Source organism: Carcharodon carcharias, chromosome 13, assembly GCF_017639515.1.
Source record: "Carcharodon carcharias isolate sCarCar2 chromosome 13, sCarCar2.pri, whole genome shotgun sequence".
Taxonomy (NCBI): domain Eukaryota; kingdom Metazoa; phylum Chordata; class Chondrichthyes; order Lamniformes; family Lamnidae; genus Carcharodon; species Carcharodon carcharias.
The window spans coordinates 142,881,168-142,902,834 of NC_054479.1; the positions used below are offsets into that span (position 1 = coordinate 142,881,168).

A 21,667-nucleotide genomic window follows, 5' to 3' on the forward strand; every position below is an offset into this window, starting at 1 on the left:
ACACGATGTACAAGCCTCTAGATAAAGGGGGCAAGAACGTGCCCAACATCACCCTCAAACTGATGACCACCTTTGTGTGCGGCTGCATCAAGCTGTGCGTAGACCCTCGGTACGCAAACACCAAGTGTCACTACGTGCTGAGGTTCTACCTGTCCCCGGTGTTGCGAAGGATGGGTCTGGCCACGCTGCCGCGGAATGCTCCAAGTAGTTGGACCGTGCCGTACCACCTGTCCCTCGTGGAAAAATTTATGCAGAGCAACACCTTTGACCGCAAGTCCATCAGACAGATGTCGGCACGTAATGTCTTAAAGGCCCTGAGGGAAGAGGAGAGGGTGGACCCGATAGGATGGTTCCCCGAGCAGACTGTCAAAGTCATTTGGCAGAATGCCTCATCGCCAGAACTTTCCAACAAGCACCAAGATGTAGCTTGGCTGGCGGTGAGAAAGACCCTCCCCGTCAGATCCTTCCAACATGCCAGGAGTCTCACCCCCTCTGCACGTTGCCCTCGAGGTGGCTGTGATGGGGACAGGACCACTATTCACCTCCTTGTGGATTGTGCCTTTGCAAAGAAGGTCTGGAGAGAGATGCAGTGGTTTCTGTCGAGATTCATTCCGAGCAGTTCTGTGACGCAGGACTCTGTGCTCTACGGGCTGTTCCCAGGGACACACACTGAGACAAACTGCAGCTGGAGGATCATCAACTCGGTGAAAGATGCTCTCTGGTCTGCCCGAAACTTGTTGGTCTTCCAGCGCAAAGAGTTGTCCCCGACGGAGTTTTGCAGATTGGCACATTCCAAGGTCCAGGACTACGTGCTGAGGGACGCACTAAAGCTTGGGACAGCCGCCGCAAAGGCACAACGGGGAAAGGTCGCAGTCTAAGACCTTTCTGCCATAGTGCACCGAGGGACTGGGAACTGTATAGATCCCTCGGGCTGTACAGCTCAAAATGAATGTATGCAATGAATACTAATTGTATTGTAATTGTATTGAAGCACCTCAGAGTGTAACATGATGTATGTTGATAACTCCAATACCATTGTCTGATTGTCTGCATTGACCATATTGAAGTGATTGTAATATTCATTGATTGTATTGATGCTCCTCGTGATCCATGTGTAAAAGTTGAATCTGATTGTACTTTTGTGATGGTGATTTTGAAATATTTTGGAATGTTCTTCCAGATATTTTATGAATAAAGTATATTTTTCAAAAAAAAAATAAAGAATGTACGGCAGCTCCAGATCTTGATGGGTTCTCACTGGAAAACAACCCATTAGCCATGGGGCAATGCTGGCTTATCTGCAACCTCAAGAGCAGAACTCAGCTGAGCCTGGTTCTCCATGGAGTAGACTAATAATTAATAGGGTGCCCCTTCACTCAGCCTGTAAAAATGAGATATTAACTCCTCCCACCCATTACGAGACCACTGGAATGTTCAAGAGCTTTTATAAACTGTGCAATGACTGGAGAGATTCAGCATGGTGTGTGTGAGGTTTGAGCCCTCTCGTTCTTGAGGTAAGCTGTACCCTGACTTCACAGAATCACAGAATCACAGAATCACAGTGCAGAAGAGGCCCTTCGGCCCATCATGTCTGCACCGACATGTGGGAAACACCTGACCTACCTACCTAATCCCATTTACCAGCACTTGGCCCATAGTTTTGAATGCTATGATGTGCCAAGTGCTCATCCAGGTACTTTTTAAAGGATGTGAGGCAACCCGTCTCCACCACCCTCCCAGGCAGCGCATTCCAGACCGTCACCACCCTCTGGGTAAAAGTTTTTCCTCACAACTCCCCTAAACCTCCTGCCCCTCACCTTGAACTTGTGACCCTTCGTGACTGACCCTTCAACTAAGGGTAACAGCTGCTCCCTATCCACCCTGTCCATGTCCCTCATCATCTTGTACACTTGATCAGGTCGTCCCTCAGTCTTCTCTGCTCCAACAAAAACAACCCAAGTCTATCCAACCTCTCTTCATAACTTAAGTGTTTCATCCCAGGCAACATCCTGTTGAATCTCCTCTGCACCCCCTTCATTGCAATCACGTCCTTCCTATAATGTGGCCACCAGAACTGCACACAGTACTCCAGCTGTGGCCTCACCAAGGTTCTATACAACTCCAACATGACCTCCCTACTTTTGTAACCTATGCCTCTATTGATAAAGGCAAGTGTTGCATTTACCTTTTTCACCACCCCACTAACATGACCCTCCGCCTTCAGAGATCTAATGTCATGCCATTCATTAAATACTTCCTTGTCAAATCACTCCTTCCAAAGTGTATCACCTCACACTTTTCAGGGTTAAATTCCATCTGCCACTTATCTGTCCATTTGACCATCCCATCTATGTCTTCCTGTAGCCAAAGACACTCAACCTCACTGTTAACCATCCGGCCTGTGTGTCTTTGTGTCATCCGCAAACTTACTAATCTTACCCCCGACATAGTCATCTATGTCATTTATATAAATGACGAATAATAGAGTGCCCAGCACAGATCCCTGTGGTATGCCACTGGACACGGGCTTCTAGTCACTAAAGCATCCTTCTGTCATCACCCTCTGTCTCCGACAACTAAGTCAATTTTGAATCCACCTTATCAAATTACCCTGTATCCCATGTGCATTTGTCTTCTTTATAAGGCTCCCATGTTGTTCCTTGTCAAAGGCTTTGCTGAAATCCATATAAACTACATCATCTGCGCTACCCTCATCTACACACCTGGTCATCTCCTCAAAAAATTCAATCAAATTTGTTAGGCATGATCTCCCTCTGACAAAGTCATGCTGACTATCCCTGATCAAACCTTGCCTCTCCAAGTGGAGATAGATTCTCTCCTTCAGAAATTTCTCCAATAGTTTCCCTACCACTGACGTGAGACTCTCTGGTCTATAGTACCCTGGCTTATCTCTACAACCCTTCTTAAATAGTGGAACCACATTAGCTGTTCTCCAGTCCTCTGGCATCTCCCCCGTGGCCAGAGAGGAATTAAAAATATGGGTCAGAGCCCCTGTGATCTCCTCCCTTGCCTCCCTCTGCAGTCTGGGACACAAATCATCTGGACCTGGAGATTTGTCCACTTTTAAGCCTGCCAATGCCTCCAATACCTTGTTACTCCCTTTATCAATTTGCTCAAGAACCTCACAGTCTCTCTCCCCGAGTTCCATACCTTCATCCTCATTCTGTTCATGAAGATGGATGTGAAGTATTCGTTCAACACTCTCCCCATGTCCTCTGACTCCACCCATAGATTGCCCCCTTGGTCCCTAATGGGCCCTACTCTTTCCCTGGTTATCCTCTTCCCATTGATATACTTATAGAATATCTTGGGATTTTCCCTACTTTTACCAGCCAGAGCTTTCTCATATCCCCTCTTTGCTCTCCTAATTGTTTTCTTAAGCTCCACCCTGCACTATCTGTACTCCACTAATGCCTCTGCTGATTTGCTCCCCTTGTACCTGTTAAAAACCTCTCTTTTCCTTTTCATTGTAACCTGGATATCTCTGGTCATCCATGGTTCTCTGGATGTGTTACTCTTTCCTATCACCCTAGAGGGAACATTTTGAGCCTGTACCCTCCCCATTTCCTTTTTGAATGCCCTCCCACTGCTCCTCTGTAGATTTCCCCACAAGTACCTGTTCCCTATCTACATTGGCCAGATCCTGCCTTATTTTACTAAAATCCGCTCTTCCCCCAATCCAAAACATTTTAATGCAACTTGTCTATTTCTTTGTCCATAACAAACTTAAACTGTACCATGTTGTGTTCGCTATCACTAAAATGCTCCCCCACCACCACCTCAGCCACCTGTCCGGCTTCATTCCCCAGAATTAGGTCCAGCACTGCACCATCCCTTGTTGGACCCCCTACATATTGACCTAAAAAGTTCTCCTGTACACATTTCAAAAAATCAACACCATCCAAGCCCTTAACACTAGGTCTATCCCAATTAATGTTGGGAAAGTTGAAATCACCTAATATAATTACCCTATTGTTATTGTTTTTACATACCTCTGCAAATTGTGCACATACTTGCTCCTCAATTTCCCGCTGACTATCTAGGGGTCTATAATAAACACCTAACAATGTGGCTGCCCCTTTTTTTATTCCTAAGCTCTACCCACAAAGCTTCATTTGATGCCCCCTCCAAGATATCATCTCTCCTTACTGCAGTAACGGACTCCTTAACTAATAATGCAATGCCTCGTCCTCTTTTACCTCCTCCCCTGTCTCGCCTGAAGATTCTATATCCCGGAATGTTGAGCTGCCAATCCTGCACCTCCCTCCACCACGTCTCTGTGATGGCTATTATATCACAATTCCACGTGTCAATCCTCTCCCTTAACTCATCCATTTTATCTGTAATATTCCTGGCATTAAAGTAGAGGCCATCCAGCCTTGCCTTAATCCCCTGAAGCTTAATGAAGCTGTCCTCCCTCTGACTTGATTGTTTTACTGTATTATGATGTGTCCCTATTCTGCTAACATTCTGTGTCCCCCTCCCCTGCTGAATTAGTTTAAACTCCTCCCAACAGCACTAGCAAACCCACCCGCAAGGATGTTAGTCCCAATCTGGTTCAGATGTAGACCGTCCCGCTTGTACAGGTCCCACCTTCCCCAGAAACAGTCCCAGTGATCCAGAAATCTAAAACCCTCCCTCGTGTGCTCATGTGTAAGCACTTTCTGGGAACCCTTCCATGGGAATTTCCACTACCTACCCATGACGCTCACAGTTGACCTGACCAAATCCAACTCCCTCCACTGACTGTGACTGTACTCTCTGGGTCCCAGTGATGTTCTACGTCCTGTCATTATGACAGGAGGAACACTCATCTCTATCCCTCCAGGATGTCCCTCACCTGGAAGAGAGGGGGTGGGGATGCCATGTCTAGACGGAAACCAAGCACCGGGCACTGCCTTTCTACTGACTCTCGTCCAGCTGAGGAGGAGAGGGCCTGTCTCAAGTTGGCACAGGGCCAGGAGGAGCCATGGCCTAAGCAGCAAGAGGCAGCAGGGCCTCAAGAAGGCCAGGATGCTGGTGACCAGGGGCCAGTGTGACAGCAAGCATCGGCCCAACAACTGGTGTACTGTAGGCGGTGCACCAATTACAGATGAGTAAAAGGCAATGCCAGAGGTGCCTTAGGATGTCCTGGAATTTGGTTGCTTACATCTGCCAGCTTCTCCACAAGAATCTGTGGCTGTGGGACTGGGATGCAACCCATGCCAGTGACATCAAAGGTCACCGCTACCTTAAATCTATTTACCAGTGGTTCCTTCCAGGGCTCCATTGGGGACCCATACGGCATCTCCCAGTCGGCAACACATACGTCAATGGGATAGATTTCAAACAGATCTAGGAACTCAAAACTGAGCAACCAGGAAGTGCTGTGGGCCATCAGCAGCAGCAGAACTGTATACAGCTACAATCTGTAATCTCATGGCCTGGCATTTCCCCACTTTACTATTACCATCAAGCCACGGGATCAACTCTGGTTCAAAGAAGAGGGCATGCCAGGACCAGCACCAGGCATACTTAAATATGAGGTGTCAACCTGGTGAAGCTGTAACACAGGACTATTTATATGCTAAACAGCATAAGCAGCAAGCGATAGATACAGCTAAACAATCCCACAAACCAATGGATAAGATCTAAGCTCTGCGGTCCTGCCACATCCAATCATAAATGGTGGTGGACAATTAAACAACTAACTGGAGGAGGGGACTCTGCAAATATCCCCATCCTTAATGATAGAGGAGTCCAGCGCATCAGTAAAAAGATAGGGCAGAAACATTTGCAGCCATCTTCAGCCATAAGTTCTCAGTGGATGATCTGTCTCGGCCTCCTCTGGGCGTCCCCAGCATCACAGATGCCAGTCTTCAGTCAATTCAATTCACTCCACGTGATATCAATAAACAGCTGAAGGCACTGGATACTGCAAAGGCTATGGGCTCTGACAATATTCAGGCAATAGTACTGAAGACTTGTGCTCCAGAACTTGCTGCACCCCTAGCCAAGCTGTTCCAGTACAGCTACAACACTGGCATCTCCCCAGCTATGTGGAAAATTGCCCAGGTATGTCCTGTACACAAAAAGCAGGACAAATCCAACTTGGCCAATTAACACCCCATCAATCTACTCTCAATCATCAGCAAAGTGATGGAAAGTGTCGATGACAGTGCTATCAAGCGGCACTTACTCAACAATAACCTGCTCACCGATACTCAATTTGGGTTCTGTCAGGGCCACTCAGCTCCTGACCTCATTACAGCCTCGGTTCAAACATGGACAAAAGAGCTGAACTCCCGAGGTGAGGTGAGAGTGACTGCCCTTGACATCAAGGCTGCACTTGACCGAGTGTGGCATCAAGGAGCCCTAGCAAAACTGGAGTCAATGGGATTCGGAGGAAAACTCTCCACTGGTTGGAGTCATACCTAGCACAAAGGAAGCTGGTTGTGGTTGTTGGAGGTCAGTCATCTCAATCCTAGGAGTTCCTCAGGATAGTGCCCAGGCGCAACCACCTTCAGCTGCTTCATCAATGACCTTCCTTCCATCATAAGGTCAGAAGTGGGGATGTTCGCTGATGATTGCACAATGTTCAGCACCATTCACAACTCCTCAGATACTGAAGCCGTCTGTGTCCATATGCATCCTGGGAGTTACTGTTGACCAGAAACTGAACTGGACTAGCCATATAAATACAGTGGCTATAAGAGCAGGTCAGAGGCTGGGAATCCTGTGGCAAGTATCTCAGCTGATGACTCCCCAAAGCCTGTCCACCATCTACAAGGCAAAGGTCACTCCCTGCATCACAGTCGCACAGTGGCAGCAGAGTGTGTACCACCTACAAGATGCACTGCATCAACTCATCAAGGCCCCTTAGCCAGCACCTTCCAAACCCACAACCTCTATGACTCAGAAGGTCAAGGATAACAGACACATGGGCCAGGGATTTTCAGCTGGTGTGCGGGCGCGTGTCCTGATGTCGTTGCGCTGTCTCGCGATGTCTCCTTTGGCAGGCGCACGCCTGAGTTGGCTGCGTGCCCGCCGATAACCGATAGGCCTATCAAGGCCATTAACGAATGAATTCATGTCATTGTTAATGCTGCTCGTCTAACCTTGCAGTTGGTGGGCAGGCGAAAAGGAGGGATGAGGTTTCCTAAAAGTTTTACAACTTAAATAAAAATCTTAGATGAAAAATAAAAACATGTCCCATCTCACGTGACACAGTCGCATAAGGGGACAAGTTCCATTAAAAATTTTTAATTTCTGCAAAAATGTTTTTTACAAACCGCTTCAATCTCCCTGCAGCAGCTCTGTGCATCAGGGAGATCGAAGCTTTCTTTTGCGCGTAGGCTACCGCTTGCATATTACGCTGGGTTGGGCCTTAATTGACCCGCCGGTGTAAAATGGCGGTACAGAGCCGATCGTGGGCACGTTCCCTCTGAGCCTGCCCGACGCAGGAAAATTTCAGGCCATGGGAACACCACTACCTACAAGTTCCCCTCCAAGCCACACACCATTCAGATTTGGAACTATATCGCTGTTCCCTCACTGTTGCTGGATCAAATTCCTGGAGCTCCCTCCCTAATAGCACTGCGGGTCTCCTGCAACACATGGACTGCAGCGGTTCAAGAAGAGCAGCTCTCCACCACCTTCTTCAGGGCAATTAGGGATGGACAGTCAATGCTGGCCCAGCCAGCGATGTCCACATCACATGGACAAATAAAACCAAAAAATCCTTCTCGCAGTCCAGGGCTAACTTGCCGATTACTTCCTTACTTTCAGTCTTCACCTGCATGCAAGCTCAAAATGATAAATCAATAAGGATGGCCAGTAATGTTTGGATGTGCCCACCACAGCTTTCTCCAGACATTTAGGGCAGCTTCTGGTTTTCTATTGTGAAGAAGACAGTGTAGAGCTTCACTCTTTCACCCCTGAAACTGCATCTACAGTGTTAACTGCTAATCACATAGAGTCATCGAGGTCTACAGCACAGAAAAAGACCCTTTGGCCCATCAAGTCTGCACTGGTCAAACAAGTACCTAACTATTCTAATCCCATTTTCTAGCACTAGGCCCATATCCTTGTATGTCATGGCATCGCAAGTGCACATCAAAATAATTCTTAAATATTATGAGGGTTTCAGCCTCCACCACCCTTTCAGCCAGTGAGTTTCAGATTCCCCCCACCCTCTGGGTGAAAAAATTCTTCCTCACATCCCCTCTAAGCCTCCTGCCCCTCACCTTAAATCTATGCCCCCTGGTTATTGATCCCTTCACGCGGAATCCTGAGTTCCTGGCCTGCAGCGGGTGAACAGTTGCCCGGAAGCCCTTTCAAAATGGCGCCCGGACCTTCAGCCCCATGAGGTGACTTTCTGCTCATCCCACCGCGAGATTTGCCAAGCTCCTCATGGATGCATATGTAATGAGCTGAGCAGAGCAAGATCGTGTGTGGCCATCCACCCCACACCCACCGCCGCCCCCCCCCCCCAAAGCTCTCACATCCCCACCAGGATGAAAGATTCCGGGCAAGGAGTTAATGGCTTTCTCAACGTACAATAGTTCCAGTTTAGATATGGTCTAATGAATTGGAGAATGTTATTTCACTACGAACTATATATATAAACCCTGCTCAGTCACACTTGACATAAATACCAAACCTTAACTGATGAACATATCACATGTGAATGAAGCCCAGTTGTGTTTGATTAAGGATATCGTTTGAAAGTGTGATGTTCTGTAATTGAATCATAAATAGTGAGTGGGGGAATCTGTGTAAACCAGAAAAGGTTTGTACAAGAAATGTAAAAGCAATTAAACCATTTCGAATCTTAAAGTGGGAGTGAATCCCAATGCCAATGGTTACTTTCTTTCCTAAACTGAAGCCACAGGGCAAGGTTGGAAGTTCCAATCTTCATTCGTATTCATTTCAAGCACAGACTCACCTCGCTTTTTTTAAAACGTGTCAAATCCATGAATTGGTTAATGAGATTTGTTTACTTTGGATTCTTTCCATTTATTTTCATTTATTTAGCCGGGAAACAAAGCTGTGATCGAACTATTCCAGGTTGCTCAAAGTCAAACAGGGATGTTAGTTACCATTTACCATTTACCAGTTGCGCATAAGCATCAGCTCTGGGTCCAAAATGGCAATTTATCAGGCATAGCTCAGTGGGAAACACTCGTACCTATCTCTCAGTCAGAAGGCTTTGGGTTCAAGTCCCACTCCAGGACTTGAGCATGAAAATCAAGGCTGACACTTTGATGCAGTGCTCGGGGAGTGCTGCACTGTCAGAGGTGCTGTCTTTCAGATGGGATGTTAACCCAAGACCGTGTTTGCCCCCTCAGGTGGACGTAAATGATCCCATGGTACTATTCTGAAGCAGAGGACATATCCCTGCTGTCTGTAAGACCACAAGATGCAGGAGCAGAAGTAGGCTATTCGGCCCATTGAGTCTGCTCTGCCATTCAATGAGATGATGGCTGATCTGATAAGTCTCAACTCCACTTTCCTGTCTTTTCCCCATAAACCTTGATTCCCTTACTGATTAAAAATCTGTCTATCTCAGCCTTGAATATACTGAATGACCCAGCCTCTACAGCCCTCTGCGGTAAAGAATTCCACAGATTGACTTCCCTCTGAGACAAGAAATTCCTCCTCACCTCTGTTTTAAACGAGCAACCCCATACTTATTCCATGTCGTACTAACAAAGCTACCCGACCACCCTTTCCTTCCAGCCTGTCCTTTCGACAGGTCACAAGCCCCGAATATTTAGTTCCCAGCTTGGATTTCCTTGTCACCATGTCTCTGAAATGGCTATAAGATCATACCCATTAATCTTTATTTGTGCTGTTAATTCATTTATTTTGTTCTGAATACTACGCGCATTTATGTGAAGAGCCATTGGGCAAAATGTTCCCCCTGTCGGGGGTGGGGGAAGAATGGGAGCAGGCGGGAATCCCCCAGTTGGGGGTGTGCTGCCATTTTACATGGGCGGGCCAATTAAGGCCCACCCAGCGTGGTAGCCAGGAAGCGCTATGCGCTGTCTGTGCAGGGTGGGGAGGGTGGTGGTGCTCCCTCAGCTTGGAGTGCGCTCTTTCATGCATGTGCGCGCAATAGTACACAGATCTCCCTCAGAGGCTAAGTGCTGCCTCAGGGAGATAGGCTCAGATTTTCAACTTTCAATAAAGGAGTTTAAAAACTTTCTCTGCCATGTCCCCTCATGTGACACTGTCACACGAGTTGGGACATGTCCATAGCTTTTATTTAAACTTTTCATTCAAATTTAAATGCCCTCATGGAACCTCTACCCACCAGTGAATGGGGTTTCATGTTTTTTTTCTAGCTCCCGCCTGGGGCTCCTAGCCTATCTGCCAATTAAGGTTGGACGGGCAGGTCCATTAATGATCTTAGTTAGTTTATCAATGGCCTCAATAGTCCGTTGACGGGTTGGCAACTGCGCATCTGACTCGGCTGCGCCCCCACCGGCCTGAAAATGGAAATGACGTGGGATGACACCCGACATCACCCCGCTCGCCGAATGGAGGATCCCGCCCATTCATTTTGCCTTTTTACCATTTTTCCCCCTTTGACCCTATTTGCTGCTGTTTTTTTTTAATGTTTGTACACTTAATCCCTTCCTGTCACACTCTGGGTACTTTATCTAAGTAGCTTCCTTGCAATGCCGCCATATCCTTTTGCTTTATAAGCCCACTAGTCCCCTCTCCAGAGCCCTCCCACCCTCTATTTAGTTTAAAGCCCTGTCTACAGCCCTAGTTATTCAGTTCGCCAGGACACTGGTCCCAGCACGGTTCAAGTGAAGCCCGTCCCACTGGAACAGCTCCCTTCTACCCCAGTACTGGTGCCAGTGGGCCATGAGCTGAAGCCCATTCCTCCCACACCAATCTTTGAGCCATGTATTTAACCCCTTGACTTTATTTAACCTATGGCAGTTTGCCTGTAGGTCAGGTAGTAATCCCAAAATTATTACCTTGGACATTCTGCCTTTAAATTTAGCTCCTAACTGCTCAAATTCTTTCAGCAGAACCTCCTTTCTAGTCCTATCAACGTTGTTGGTACCAATATGAATAACGACAACTGGATCCATCCCCTCCCACTCCAAGTTCCTCTCCAGCCCTGAGGAGATGTCCTTAACCCTGGCACACAGCCTTTGGGACTCACGCTCACGGCTGCAGAAAACAGTATCTATCCCCCTAATTATACTGACCCCCACCACTACTACATTCCTATTTCCTCCCCCCACTTGAATGGCTCCCTGTACCATGGTGCCGAGTTCGGTCATCCTCCCTGCAGTCCCTGCTCTCGTCCACACAGCTTGCAAATCCTAGCCAATATTTCTCCTTCAATCAGTTTCACTAAAAAACAGATTATCTGGTTCATTACCACATAGCTGTTTGTGGGAGCTTGCTGTGTCTAAACTGGCTGCCACATTATCTACTTTACAATTGTGACTACACTTATAGGGCAGAATTTTCTGCCTGTCGGATGGATGACCCAACCCAATCTCCGGTGGGCGGGGAACCGATCCCCGCCAGAGAAGCTGGCCCCTCTGCCATTTTACGTGAGCGGGCCCAGCGTGATGTCCCATGTGCTCTCTGTGCGGGCAGCTAAGTGCTGCCTCAGGGAGATCGCTGACTTAAAAATATGAAAAGTAGAAAAAAGGGAATTCCCCAACATGTCCCCCTACATGTGACAATGTCACATGAGTTGGGACATGTTCATAATTTACATAATAACTTTATTAAACTTTTAAAAAACCTGCATGAAGCCTCTTCCCGCTGCTGGATGAGGTTTCATGTTTTCTCTATTAGCTGCCGGGGTCCTGGCCTGCCCACCGACCTTAAGGTTGGACGGGCAGGTCCTTTAATTGGTTAAATGATCCTGTCAGGGGCCTCAATTGGCCATTGACAGGTCGGCGGGCTCACAGCTGATTTTGCTGCGCCCCCACCTTCCTGAAAATTTAAATGGGGCGGGATGACGTTGGTGGTTCCGTCCTACATCATCCTGCATCATTTTACGTGTCGGCAAGCGGGCCCCGCCCCCTGCTTGCTGACGACAAAATTCTGTCCATAAAGTATTTCATTGGTTGTAAAGCACTTTGGGACATCCTGGGATCATGGAGGGTGCTATACAAATGCAGGGTTTTTTAATTCTTTCACAGGATGTGGGCTTCGCTGGCTAGGCCAGTGTCTATTGCCCATCCTAATTACCCTCCCTTTGCTTTGAAAAGTCTTTCTTTCTTGGAGATGGAGTGTAATGAATTTGGCTAACATATTTTATTTACATGGATTTATGCTTATAATTCTCCAACCGTCCGATATAAATTCCAAAGAGTTAGTCAGTAATGTGTCTTTCCATCAACATATCTTCTGCCACCTATTTTGTAATTGTAACTTATCTTTGAATCACATGCAATGTTTCATTGTGAGAACGACATAGTTCATTTTGTAAGCATCACCTTAGTGATCTTCAGTGTTAACTTTAGTTAACCCAGCAAGAGCTTCAATTGGTTAATATAGCAAAAGATCCTCCTTTAGGTTGTGTTCCAACCTCAGTTACCCAGTGGAGAATCTCAGACTTTCTCCAGGAGTAACATGGTTTATGACAAGCAACTGGAACATGAAGCTGAACTCCAAAATGCGGTGCTCATGTATTGCAAGCTATTTGACAAACATAGCATACGTATAATTAAAAATCATGTTCAACTATCACTGGGATTCAAACCTGAGGTCACAGTATAGAAGAACATTTGAATATCTGTGCAATTCAACAATATTGTTCTTTTCAAGCTTTACTGAAAGAACATGAACCTTACCTGTATAGAGACACTACTGTATGAGCCACCTACCACACCTGCAATCACTAAAGGATTGTTGTCCTGAATCGCATATGATCCATCGGGGCAGATATATTCTGTTTCATCTACTTTTGTCAAAGATGCTCTTACAAATTCAAGAGATTGTTCCAAAGCATATGTGTCTCGTGAACATGTGTCCAATATATGAACTCCAAGCTTTACACCTGGAAGCAAGTAAGTGTCTCGATTTATTTGATCTATTGCAAACAACATGGCTTCCAAACGTTGGATACCTCGATCTTCGTTCACTCTGCCACAGTCTTCTGTTCCCAAGCCTTTCTCATGTACAGGAAAGAGCCCACCCAAGACCAAATCTCCTTCAATTTTGATCTCCTTCTTGCCAAAATTGCTTTCACCATATGAAAGAAAGAGAAATCCTTTGGAAATTAGAATTAGGGCAACTGTTTGAAGCTTTGAAAACATCTTCAGCATTTTCTTTGATTGGAGGGGAGGTTAGAGAACAGCTACATTTCATTTTTTATCCATTGCAATGTCAGCGCAGTTATTCTCCTTGTGGGTATTTGTGAATATTGTAAGGCATTTCGCATCTGATTCCTGGAAGAAAAAAAATAAATGAAAAAGAATTAAAAGTTGGCCTCACTCTTTTCAGTGAAAACAGATAACCCATGTGGATATCTTAAATATCAATCGCCGTTCGCCTTTTCTAAATTTTTTGTCTTTAGATAAATGTTTATTTTTTTCTTTTATTTCCCTGCTCTCTCCTCTTGCAGGATGACCAACACATCCTCTTGTAGCCTGTAAGTAGCCAATGATACTATTCTGATCCAGTCCCTGGGATTCAAGCCACACTTGTCCATAGTGAGATTGGAATGCCTCACTACTGTTTGGTGTTCTATCTGCAAGTTTGGCCAGGCTGCATGGACCAAAGTGCTTTTACCTATCCCCGCTTTTGCCAAAATTCACCAGCAAAGTTAAGTAGTGGTGACGTATAGACAGTCCATTTTGAAAAGCTTTGTGGGGAGATGGTGACCTAGTGGTAATGTTGCTGGGCTCGTAATCCAGAGCCCAGGTGAATATCCTGGGGACAAGGGTTCAAATCCCACCATGACAGCTGTTGGAATTTCAACTCAATTAATAAACTGGAGTTGAAAAGCTAGCCTCAGTAATGGTGATCACGAAATGAACATTGATTGTCATAAACACCCAAGGAATTCTGACATCCTTACCTGCTCTGGCCAACATGTGAGTCCAGACCCACAGCAATGTGGTTGACTCTGAAATGGTGATGGCAAGCTACTCAGTTCAAGGGCAACTAAGGATTGGCAATAAATGCTGACCTTGTCCACATCCCATGAAAGAATTAAAAAAAGACAAATGGGCACTCAGCTACTGGGAATGTTCCTTATGTGAACCAATAGAGGTCCTCATATGATATACCATCTCCACACAATAATGTAAGAAATGGTCATACTGACACATGATTGGCAGCTATGTTAAGCAAGTAATTTGACACCATTTTGAAATTCCATTTTTCTATGTGACATGAATTATATATCAATGTGACTGTTTGTCAATGTGTCAAAAATGACATCAAAAATAATGGGATTGAATATCTGTGGCTATTCATCTGATTGTCTGCTGTAGTTTTGGCAGTAGTTCAGTAGATCCTTGGAATCCTGGAGAAATGGTGTAAACATTGTTTAGGCCATTTCTACAGTGTTTCTGCTGATCTTCTGCAGAAGTTATGGTGGATGATTGGGAGCATTCCTGTGGAAAATGAACCCTGATATGTTAATTATTGGAAAAGAGCAGTTTACACCAACTGGTCCAGACTACTGTATCAAGATCTGCCTGCTTGATGTCATGTTATCTGCCATGACATGTCCCTATGGCCATACTCAGTATAATGAAATTGCCTCTGTTCAACTGCTTCTTGTTTATTTTTTTTACCAAACTTTCCATCAATTTCATGTTTGGTTCAAACCCCCTGCTCAACATGTGTCTTGATTGCTACTGATTCTCCTTATTTGTTGTGCTTTTGAGTGGTGTAGAGATGAGCTATTTCACAGCCTTAGCATAAGTTAAAACATTAAGTCATAAAGTCTTTATGGCACAAAACGAGTCCTTTTGGCTCATTCGGTCCATTCTGGCTCTCTGTTGGTCAATCCAATTCATCTCACCACCAGCAGCACCCCCCCCCCCCCCCCCCCCCCCCCCAGCCCCCCACCCCACTCCACACTCTATCCTTGTCACCCTGTAAGTTTACTTCCCTCAAGCACCTATCCAATTTCTTTTTGAAATTATTGATCATCTCTGATTCCACCATCTTTGTAGGCAGCAAGGTCCAAAAGATGAAATCATCTGGAATGAGTATCAATTGATTCGGGGGAAAAGGTTCTAGGCAGAAACAGACAGTAGGGGTGGAAGGTTTGTCAATGAAGATGTTAATGGTTGAAGAGTTTTGACAACTACTATATACTAACTACAATATACTAACTAATATACTAACTCTATTTACTAACTACTGTATACCAACCAAATCAATTGTTTAGAAATGTCCCAAAGATAACTGAAAGCAAATCAGAAAATGCTTGAGTACCAAATATTATAGTTTATTAATGAAGTGATCTTGCCTCAAAATAAGTCAATTAGAGATCTAACTTAGTCCCACTAGGCTGTTTGATGTGAAGTTTCTTCAGCATGTGGCCATGAAACTAGAGTATTTATTTGATTCATGTTGTCTTGCTCAGCTGTATACTAAGTACATTTTGTTGAAACAGGCCCAATTATGTATATTGTTACAATTTCTTCCAGCATGGTGTGTAACCCACTGACAATCTTTTTTTCTGTGTCTTGATAAACTAGTTTTGTTATAACCAAACCTTTTGTTTTATTCGTTCATGGGATGTGGGCATCGCTGGCTAGGCCAACATTTATTACAGATCCCTAATTGCCCTTGTTCAGAGGGTAATTAAGAGTCAACCACATTGCTGTGGAGTCACATGCAGGCCAGACCAGGTAAGGACAGCAGATTTCCTTCCCTAAAGAGCATCAGTGAACCAGATAGGTTTTTACAACAGTTGACAATTGTTTCATGGTTACCATTAGATTTTTAATTCCAGACTTTTATTGGATTCAAATTCCACTATCGGCTGTGGTGGGATTTGAACCCAGGTCCCCAGAGCATAATCCCTGGGTCTCTGGATTACCAGACAAGTGACAATAACACTATACCACCACCTCCCCCTAAACTGGTTAATTAACCTGGTAAATAATAGAACATAAAATGACAGCAGCCTAGGGAGATTCAGGGTCCTCCCATTACAGTACCATTAATCTTACAAATATATACAAAGAAGTGGTTAGAGAAGACCATAAGTACTCATGGCACAAACAGAAACAGAAATACCTGGAAAAACTCAGCAGGTCTGGCAGCATCGGCAGAGGAGAGCACAGTGACATTTTGAGTCCTCAACACTGTGCTCTCCTCCGCCGATGCTGTCAGACCTGCTGAGTTTTTCCAGGTATTTCTGTTTTGTTTTTGTTTTGGATTTCCAGCATCCGCAGATTTTTGCTTTTATAAGTACTCATGGACTTGTTAACTTTTGCTGTTCTATGTCTTAGGCATCTGGAGACAATAAAATCATAACTTGCCAGTTACGTAACAATAAGCACAACTGCAGATTAATTTTGTGGTCCCATAGTGTTCCCTGTTTACTTAATTGAATTGTTGGCGTGTTAAAGGAAGAACACAATCGTCATTATTACACGTCCAGGCAAGTTTCTGCTCTTGGGAACTGCTGAATTACATATCTCAGCGATTATAACCAATTTGCCGAAAATAGATAACTGGAAAAATAACATTTATAAATACACACAGAGTAAGGTTTTCAAAATGTACTAACTGCAAAATTATTAAGGTTCTTATTTGTACCTATAAAATTTTAAATGGGATATGTAGCAGATTTTTCATTTGGATTTTCATTATGAATAGTTGTTTGGTCATACAGGACTTGAGTACTGCTGAAAAAAGAGATTTTTTGTTGAAGCTTTTTGTCTTGTACTCATCAGGACAACGCACAATAAAATGCCAATGTCAGGGGAACAACATATTTATACTGTATGAGAAGAGAATGCTGATTAGTTGGCAAGTGGACTCTACCAATGCCTCTACCAATTAGAGTTCAGTTGCCAATCAATCAGCACTCTCTTCTCATACAGTATAAATATGTTGCAAAAACAAAAATTGCTGGAAAAACTCAGCAGGTCCAACAGCATCTATAGAGGGAAAGATAGAGTTAACAATTCAAGTCCATTTGAGTCTTCTTCAGAACTAAAGAACATAAAACTGTGGTGAAATATATACAGTTTAAGGGGGGTGGGACAGGTGAAGCTGTATAGAAGGCCACTGAAAGGTGGAGGCAAAGGAGAGATTGCAAAAGGTATCATAAACAAAAAGTCGAAGGGGTGTTGGTGGTGGTGATGACATCTTTTGCAATCTCTCCTTTGCCTCCACCTATCTCTGACTTTCTATCCAGCTTCATTGTCCCTCTTAAACAGTATATATTTCACCACATTTTGACTTCTCTTTAGTGCTGAAGGAGAGTCATACAGTCTAGAAAATTAACTCTGTCTTTCTCTCCACAGATTCTGACAGACCTGCTGAGTTTTTCCATCAATTTTTGTTTTTGTTTCACATTTCCAGCATCTGCAGTATTTTGCTTTTATCTTAGTACAAATATGTTGTTTCCCTGACATTGGTATTTTCTTGCGAATTGTCCTGATGAGTGCAAGACTAAAAGATTCAACAAAAAATGTCTCTTTTTTCAGCAATACTTATTTTCATTATAGTTGGTGTATTTCCACATTACTGAGAGCTATGGTGTAAATCAGTAACATTTGCATTGGTCAAGTACCCAGCAATGACCATCTCTAACAAGAAAATGCCTAACCATCTTCTCTTGACATTCAATGGCATTACTATTGCTGAAACCCCCACTATCAACATCCTGGGGGTTACCATTGACCAGACACTGAACTGGACTAGCCATATAAATACGATGGCTACAAGGGCAGGTCCGAGGCTGGGATTTCTCTCTCGAGTATCTCATCTCCTCACTCCCCAGAGCTTGTCCACAAGGCACAAGTCAAGAGTGCAATGGAATGCTCTCCATTTGCCTGGATGAGTGCAGCTCCAACAATACTTGAGAAACTCAACACCACCCAGGACAAAGCAGAGCGCTGGACTGACAGTCCTTCCACCATTTTAAACATTCACTTCCTCCACCACCACTGCAGAGTATCAGCAATATCTACCATATACAAGGTATACTGCAGCACTCGCTAAAGGGCTTTCAGAGCATCTTTCAAACCTGTGACCTCTACCACCTAGAAGGCCAAGGGCAGCAGGTGCATGAGAACACCACCACCTGCAAGTTCCCCTCCAAGCCCCTCACCATCCTGACTTGGAAATATATTGGCCATTCCTTCACTGTCGCTGGGTCAAAACCCTGGACCTCCCTCCCTAACAGCACTGTGGGTGTACCTACACCACACCACTGCAGCGGTTCAAGAAGGCAGCTCACCACCACCTCCTCAAGGACAATTGGGGATGTGCAATAAATATTGGCTTTCTCAGCAGTGCTCACATCACCTGAATGAAATAAAAAATGATAGCAACCTTTTGTAATTTGTACTATTTGCTGCAAAGGCTCTTTACCATGTTGAATGTGTGTCAAGACTCATTTTGTCCCAAATCAGATTGAGATGTGACTGAGGAGTAAAGATTCTATTTCCATGTTCCTGACATGCATCAGATGTGCCGTATGCTTGCAGCCAATGAAACGTCGATTTTAATGGACAGCTGAGAGTGTGTAATTTTGCAATGTATATTCCCTAATGCAGAAGCTGAATCTTAATTGCATTAAAGGAAATGGTATACAGCATTTGTGGCACAACATGCTTTGGTGTCTTTTGTGCATGATAAGTGTGTTAAATATGTCATACCTTGTCTGGGTTAGGAGCTGACAAAAGAGTAAATGGATCATGATTGATGTAGCAGACAGGCTGATGTAGGAGGCTGTAAAGTCATTTTAAAAAATCAACATTCTTTTCTTTGTGGATTCTTCATTAAGTCTTGTTAACATAATAGGAGAACGCATTTTTGTTCCTTTGCATTAATTGAAGGAACAGGGGCTTTGTTGCTGTTTCTTGGTGGTTACATTGGAGTGAGATTGTGTTTTCTAATAGCTTAGGAAGGTGTTTATTTATGATTTGCCTCTTCTGGATGTGTTACAGATTCAAACCATGTAAGGTTTGAGATGTCTAAACTCTAACTCAAAAATAATTCAAATACTCATCCTCATTGCTGTGCTGCTGATTAATGTACAATTAAATATTTGGGGGATGCTAGTGTATGTTTCATTCATGTGAATGGAGTGTTGAAGCTATTTTAAGTTTCAATTACAGATTTGGAGAAAAAAACATTATAATAACAAGCTCTTACTAAAGAAATATGAATTCTAATACAAATAAACATCATTCTTTTGTTTTTCATTTGCTGAAAACGTATTTATGGATATTGCACCCCTCTGCTGTGTATACAGAAAACCTACGTGTCACTGTCCTTGAGAAGGAGGTGCCTTCTTGAACCACTGCAGTCCATGTGGTGTAGGCACACCCGTGTTGGAGTTCCAGGATTTTAACCCAGCGATATTAACTATGGATAAAATTACATATTCAGAAATCCAAAATGTTAATGAGCTTGCATTGATGTCATTCATGTACTCAAGACATTCTACAGCACTTTACAACCAAAAGTTGTAAACAGAAAAACATAGAAACGTAGAAACTAGGAGCAGGAGTAGGCCATTCAGCCCTTCGAGCCTGCTCCACCATTCAATATGATCATGGCTGATCCTCAATCTCAACACCATACTCCCACTCTCTCCCATACCCCTTAATGCCTTTAGAGTCTAGAAATCTATATATTTCCTTCTTAAGTATATTCAGTGACTTGGTCTCCACAGCCTCCATGGTAGCGAATTCCATAGGTTCACCAGCCTCTGAGTGAAGAAGTTTCGCTTCATCTCAGTCCTAAATGCCCCATATCCTGAGACTGTGATCCCTTGTTCTAGACCCGCAACCCGCCCCCCCCGCCCAGCCAGAGGAAACATCATCCCTGCATCCAGTCTGTCCAGCCCTGTCAGAATTTTATACGTTTCAATGAGATCCCCTCTCATTCTTCTAAACTCCAGTGAACACAGGCCTAGTCGGCCCGATCTCCCCTCATACAACAATCCTGCCATCCCAGGAATCAGTCTGGTGAACCTTCGCTGCACTCCCTCTATGGCAAGTATATCCTTTCTTAGGTAAGGAGGCTAAAACTGCGCACAATACTCCAGGGGAAGAATTTTTGGGTTGGCGAGTGAGGGCGGGGCCTGCTCGCCGATGCATAAAATGACATGTGGTGATGTCAGACGGGCACCATGTCATTTAGGTTTCCAGTTTAGCAGGAGTGCAGCCGACTCAGCTGTGTGCCTGCCAAACTGTCAAAGGCCTGTTAAGGCCTGTTAAAAATGAATTGAACTAATAAAATGAACTGCCCGTCCAACCTTAAGGTTGGCAGCGGGTGGGGGTTGGGGGGGGGGGGTTTGTGTGGGGGGGGTGGGGGGTGCCGGGGAAGGGGGGGCGGGAAGGGAGGTTGGGGGGTGGGTAGGGGGCAGGCGAAGAGCCCAGGCGGCCTTCACATTTTGCATGGAACCTCATCCACAGGCCCCAACTCAGGGAATCCCCCCCCCACCCCCCTCGCCAACACAGGGAGCGCTCAGTGCTTCCGGGTGCACATCACGCTGGGCGGACCCTAATTGGCCTGTCCATGTAAAATGATGACACAGGCCCGATCGGGGGCGTTGATCAGGTTCGCACCCACTCCCAACCGACCCCGCACAATGCCCCCAAAGGGGGGAAAATTCTGCCCCAGGTGTAGCTTCACCAAGGCCTTTGTACACCAAGGCTGCAGGAAGACATCCTTGCTCCTGTACTCAAGTGCTCTCGCAATGAAGGCCAATGTACCATTTGCCTTCTTAACCGCTTGCTGCACCCGCACGCTTGCTTTCAGTGATTGGTGTACAAGGTCACCCAGGCCCCCTTTGTACATCAACATTTCCCAATCTATCACCATTTGAATAATAATCTGCCATTCTATTTTTCCTACCCAAGTGGTTAACTTCACACTTATCCACGTTATATTGCATCTGCCATGCATTTTCCCACTCACTCAACTTGTCTAAATTGTTTTGAAACCTCTTAACGTCCTTCTCACCGCTCACATTCCCACCTAGTTTTGTGTCATCAGCAAACTTGTAAATATTACATTTGGTCCCCTCATCCAAATGATTGATACATAGTGTGAATAGCTGGGGCCCTGCGCTACCCCACTAGTCACCACCTGCCACTCTGAAAAAGATCCATTTATTCCTACTCTCTGTTTCATGTCTGCTAACCAATTCTCAATCCATGCCAACATATTACCCCCAATCCCATGTGCTTTAATTTTACACACTAACCTCTTATGTGGGACTTTATCAAAAGATTTCTGAAAATCCAAATACACCACATCCACTGGTTCCCCCTTATCTATTCTGCTGGTTACATCCTCAAAAAACTCCAGTAGGTTTGTCAAACATGATTTTCCTTCCATAAATCCATGTTGATTTTGTCTAATCCTGTTTATATTTTCTAAGTGTCCTGTTATCACATCTTTTAAAATCAACTCTAGCATTTTCCCTACTACTGAGGTTGGGCTAACTGGTCTGTAATTCCCT

The 21,667-nt window shown here is 44.8% G+C and overlaps 1 protein-coding gene across 2 annotated transcripts in view; it reads right to left on the minus strand.

The window, feature by feature from the left end:
- LOC121285930 (metabotropic glutamate receptor 3-like) overlaps positions 1-21,667 on the minus strand; it is a 209,173-nt gene that overhangs the window by 71,343 nt on the left and 116,163 nt on the right. The window contains exon 2 of one of the 2 annotated variants that reach the window (XM_041202886.1): positions 12,840-13,436. In XM_041202886.1, coding sequence (XP_041058820.1) covers positions 12,840-13,313 — 474 coding nt within the window. In that variant the 5' untranslated portion in view covers positions 13,314-13,436. Of the gene's footprint in view, positions 1-12,839; positions 13,437-21,667 lie in introns of those variants that run through there. The other variant, XM_041202887.1, reaches the window with a different exon arrangement.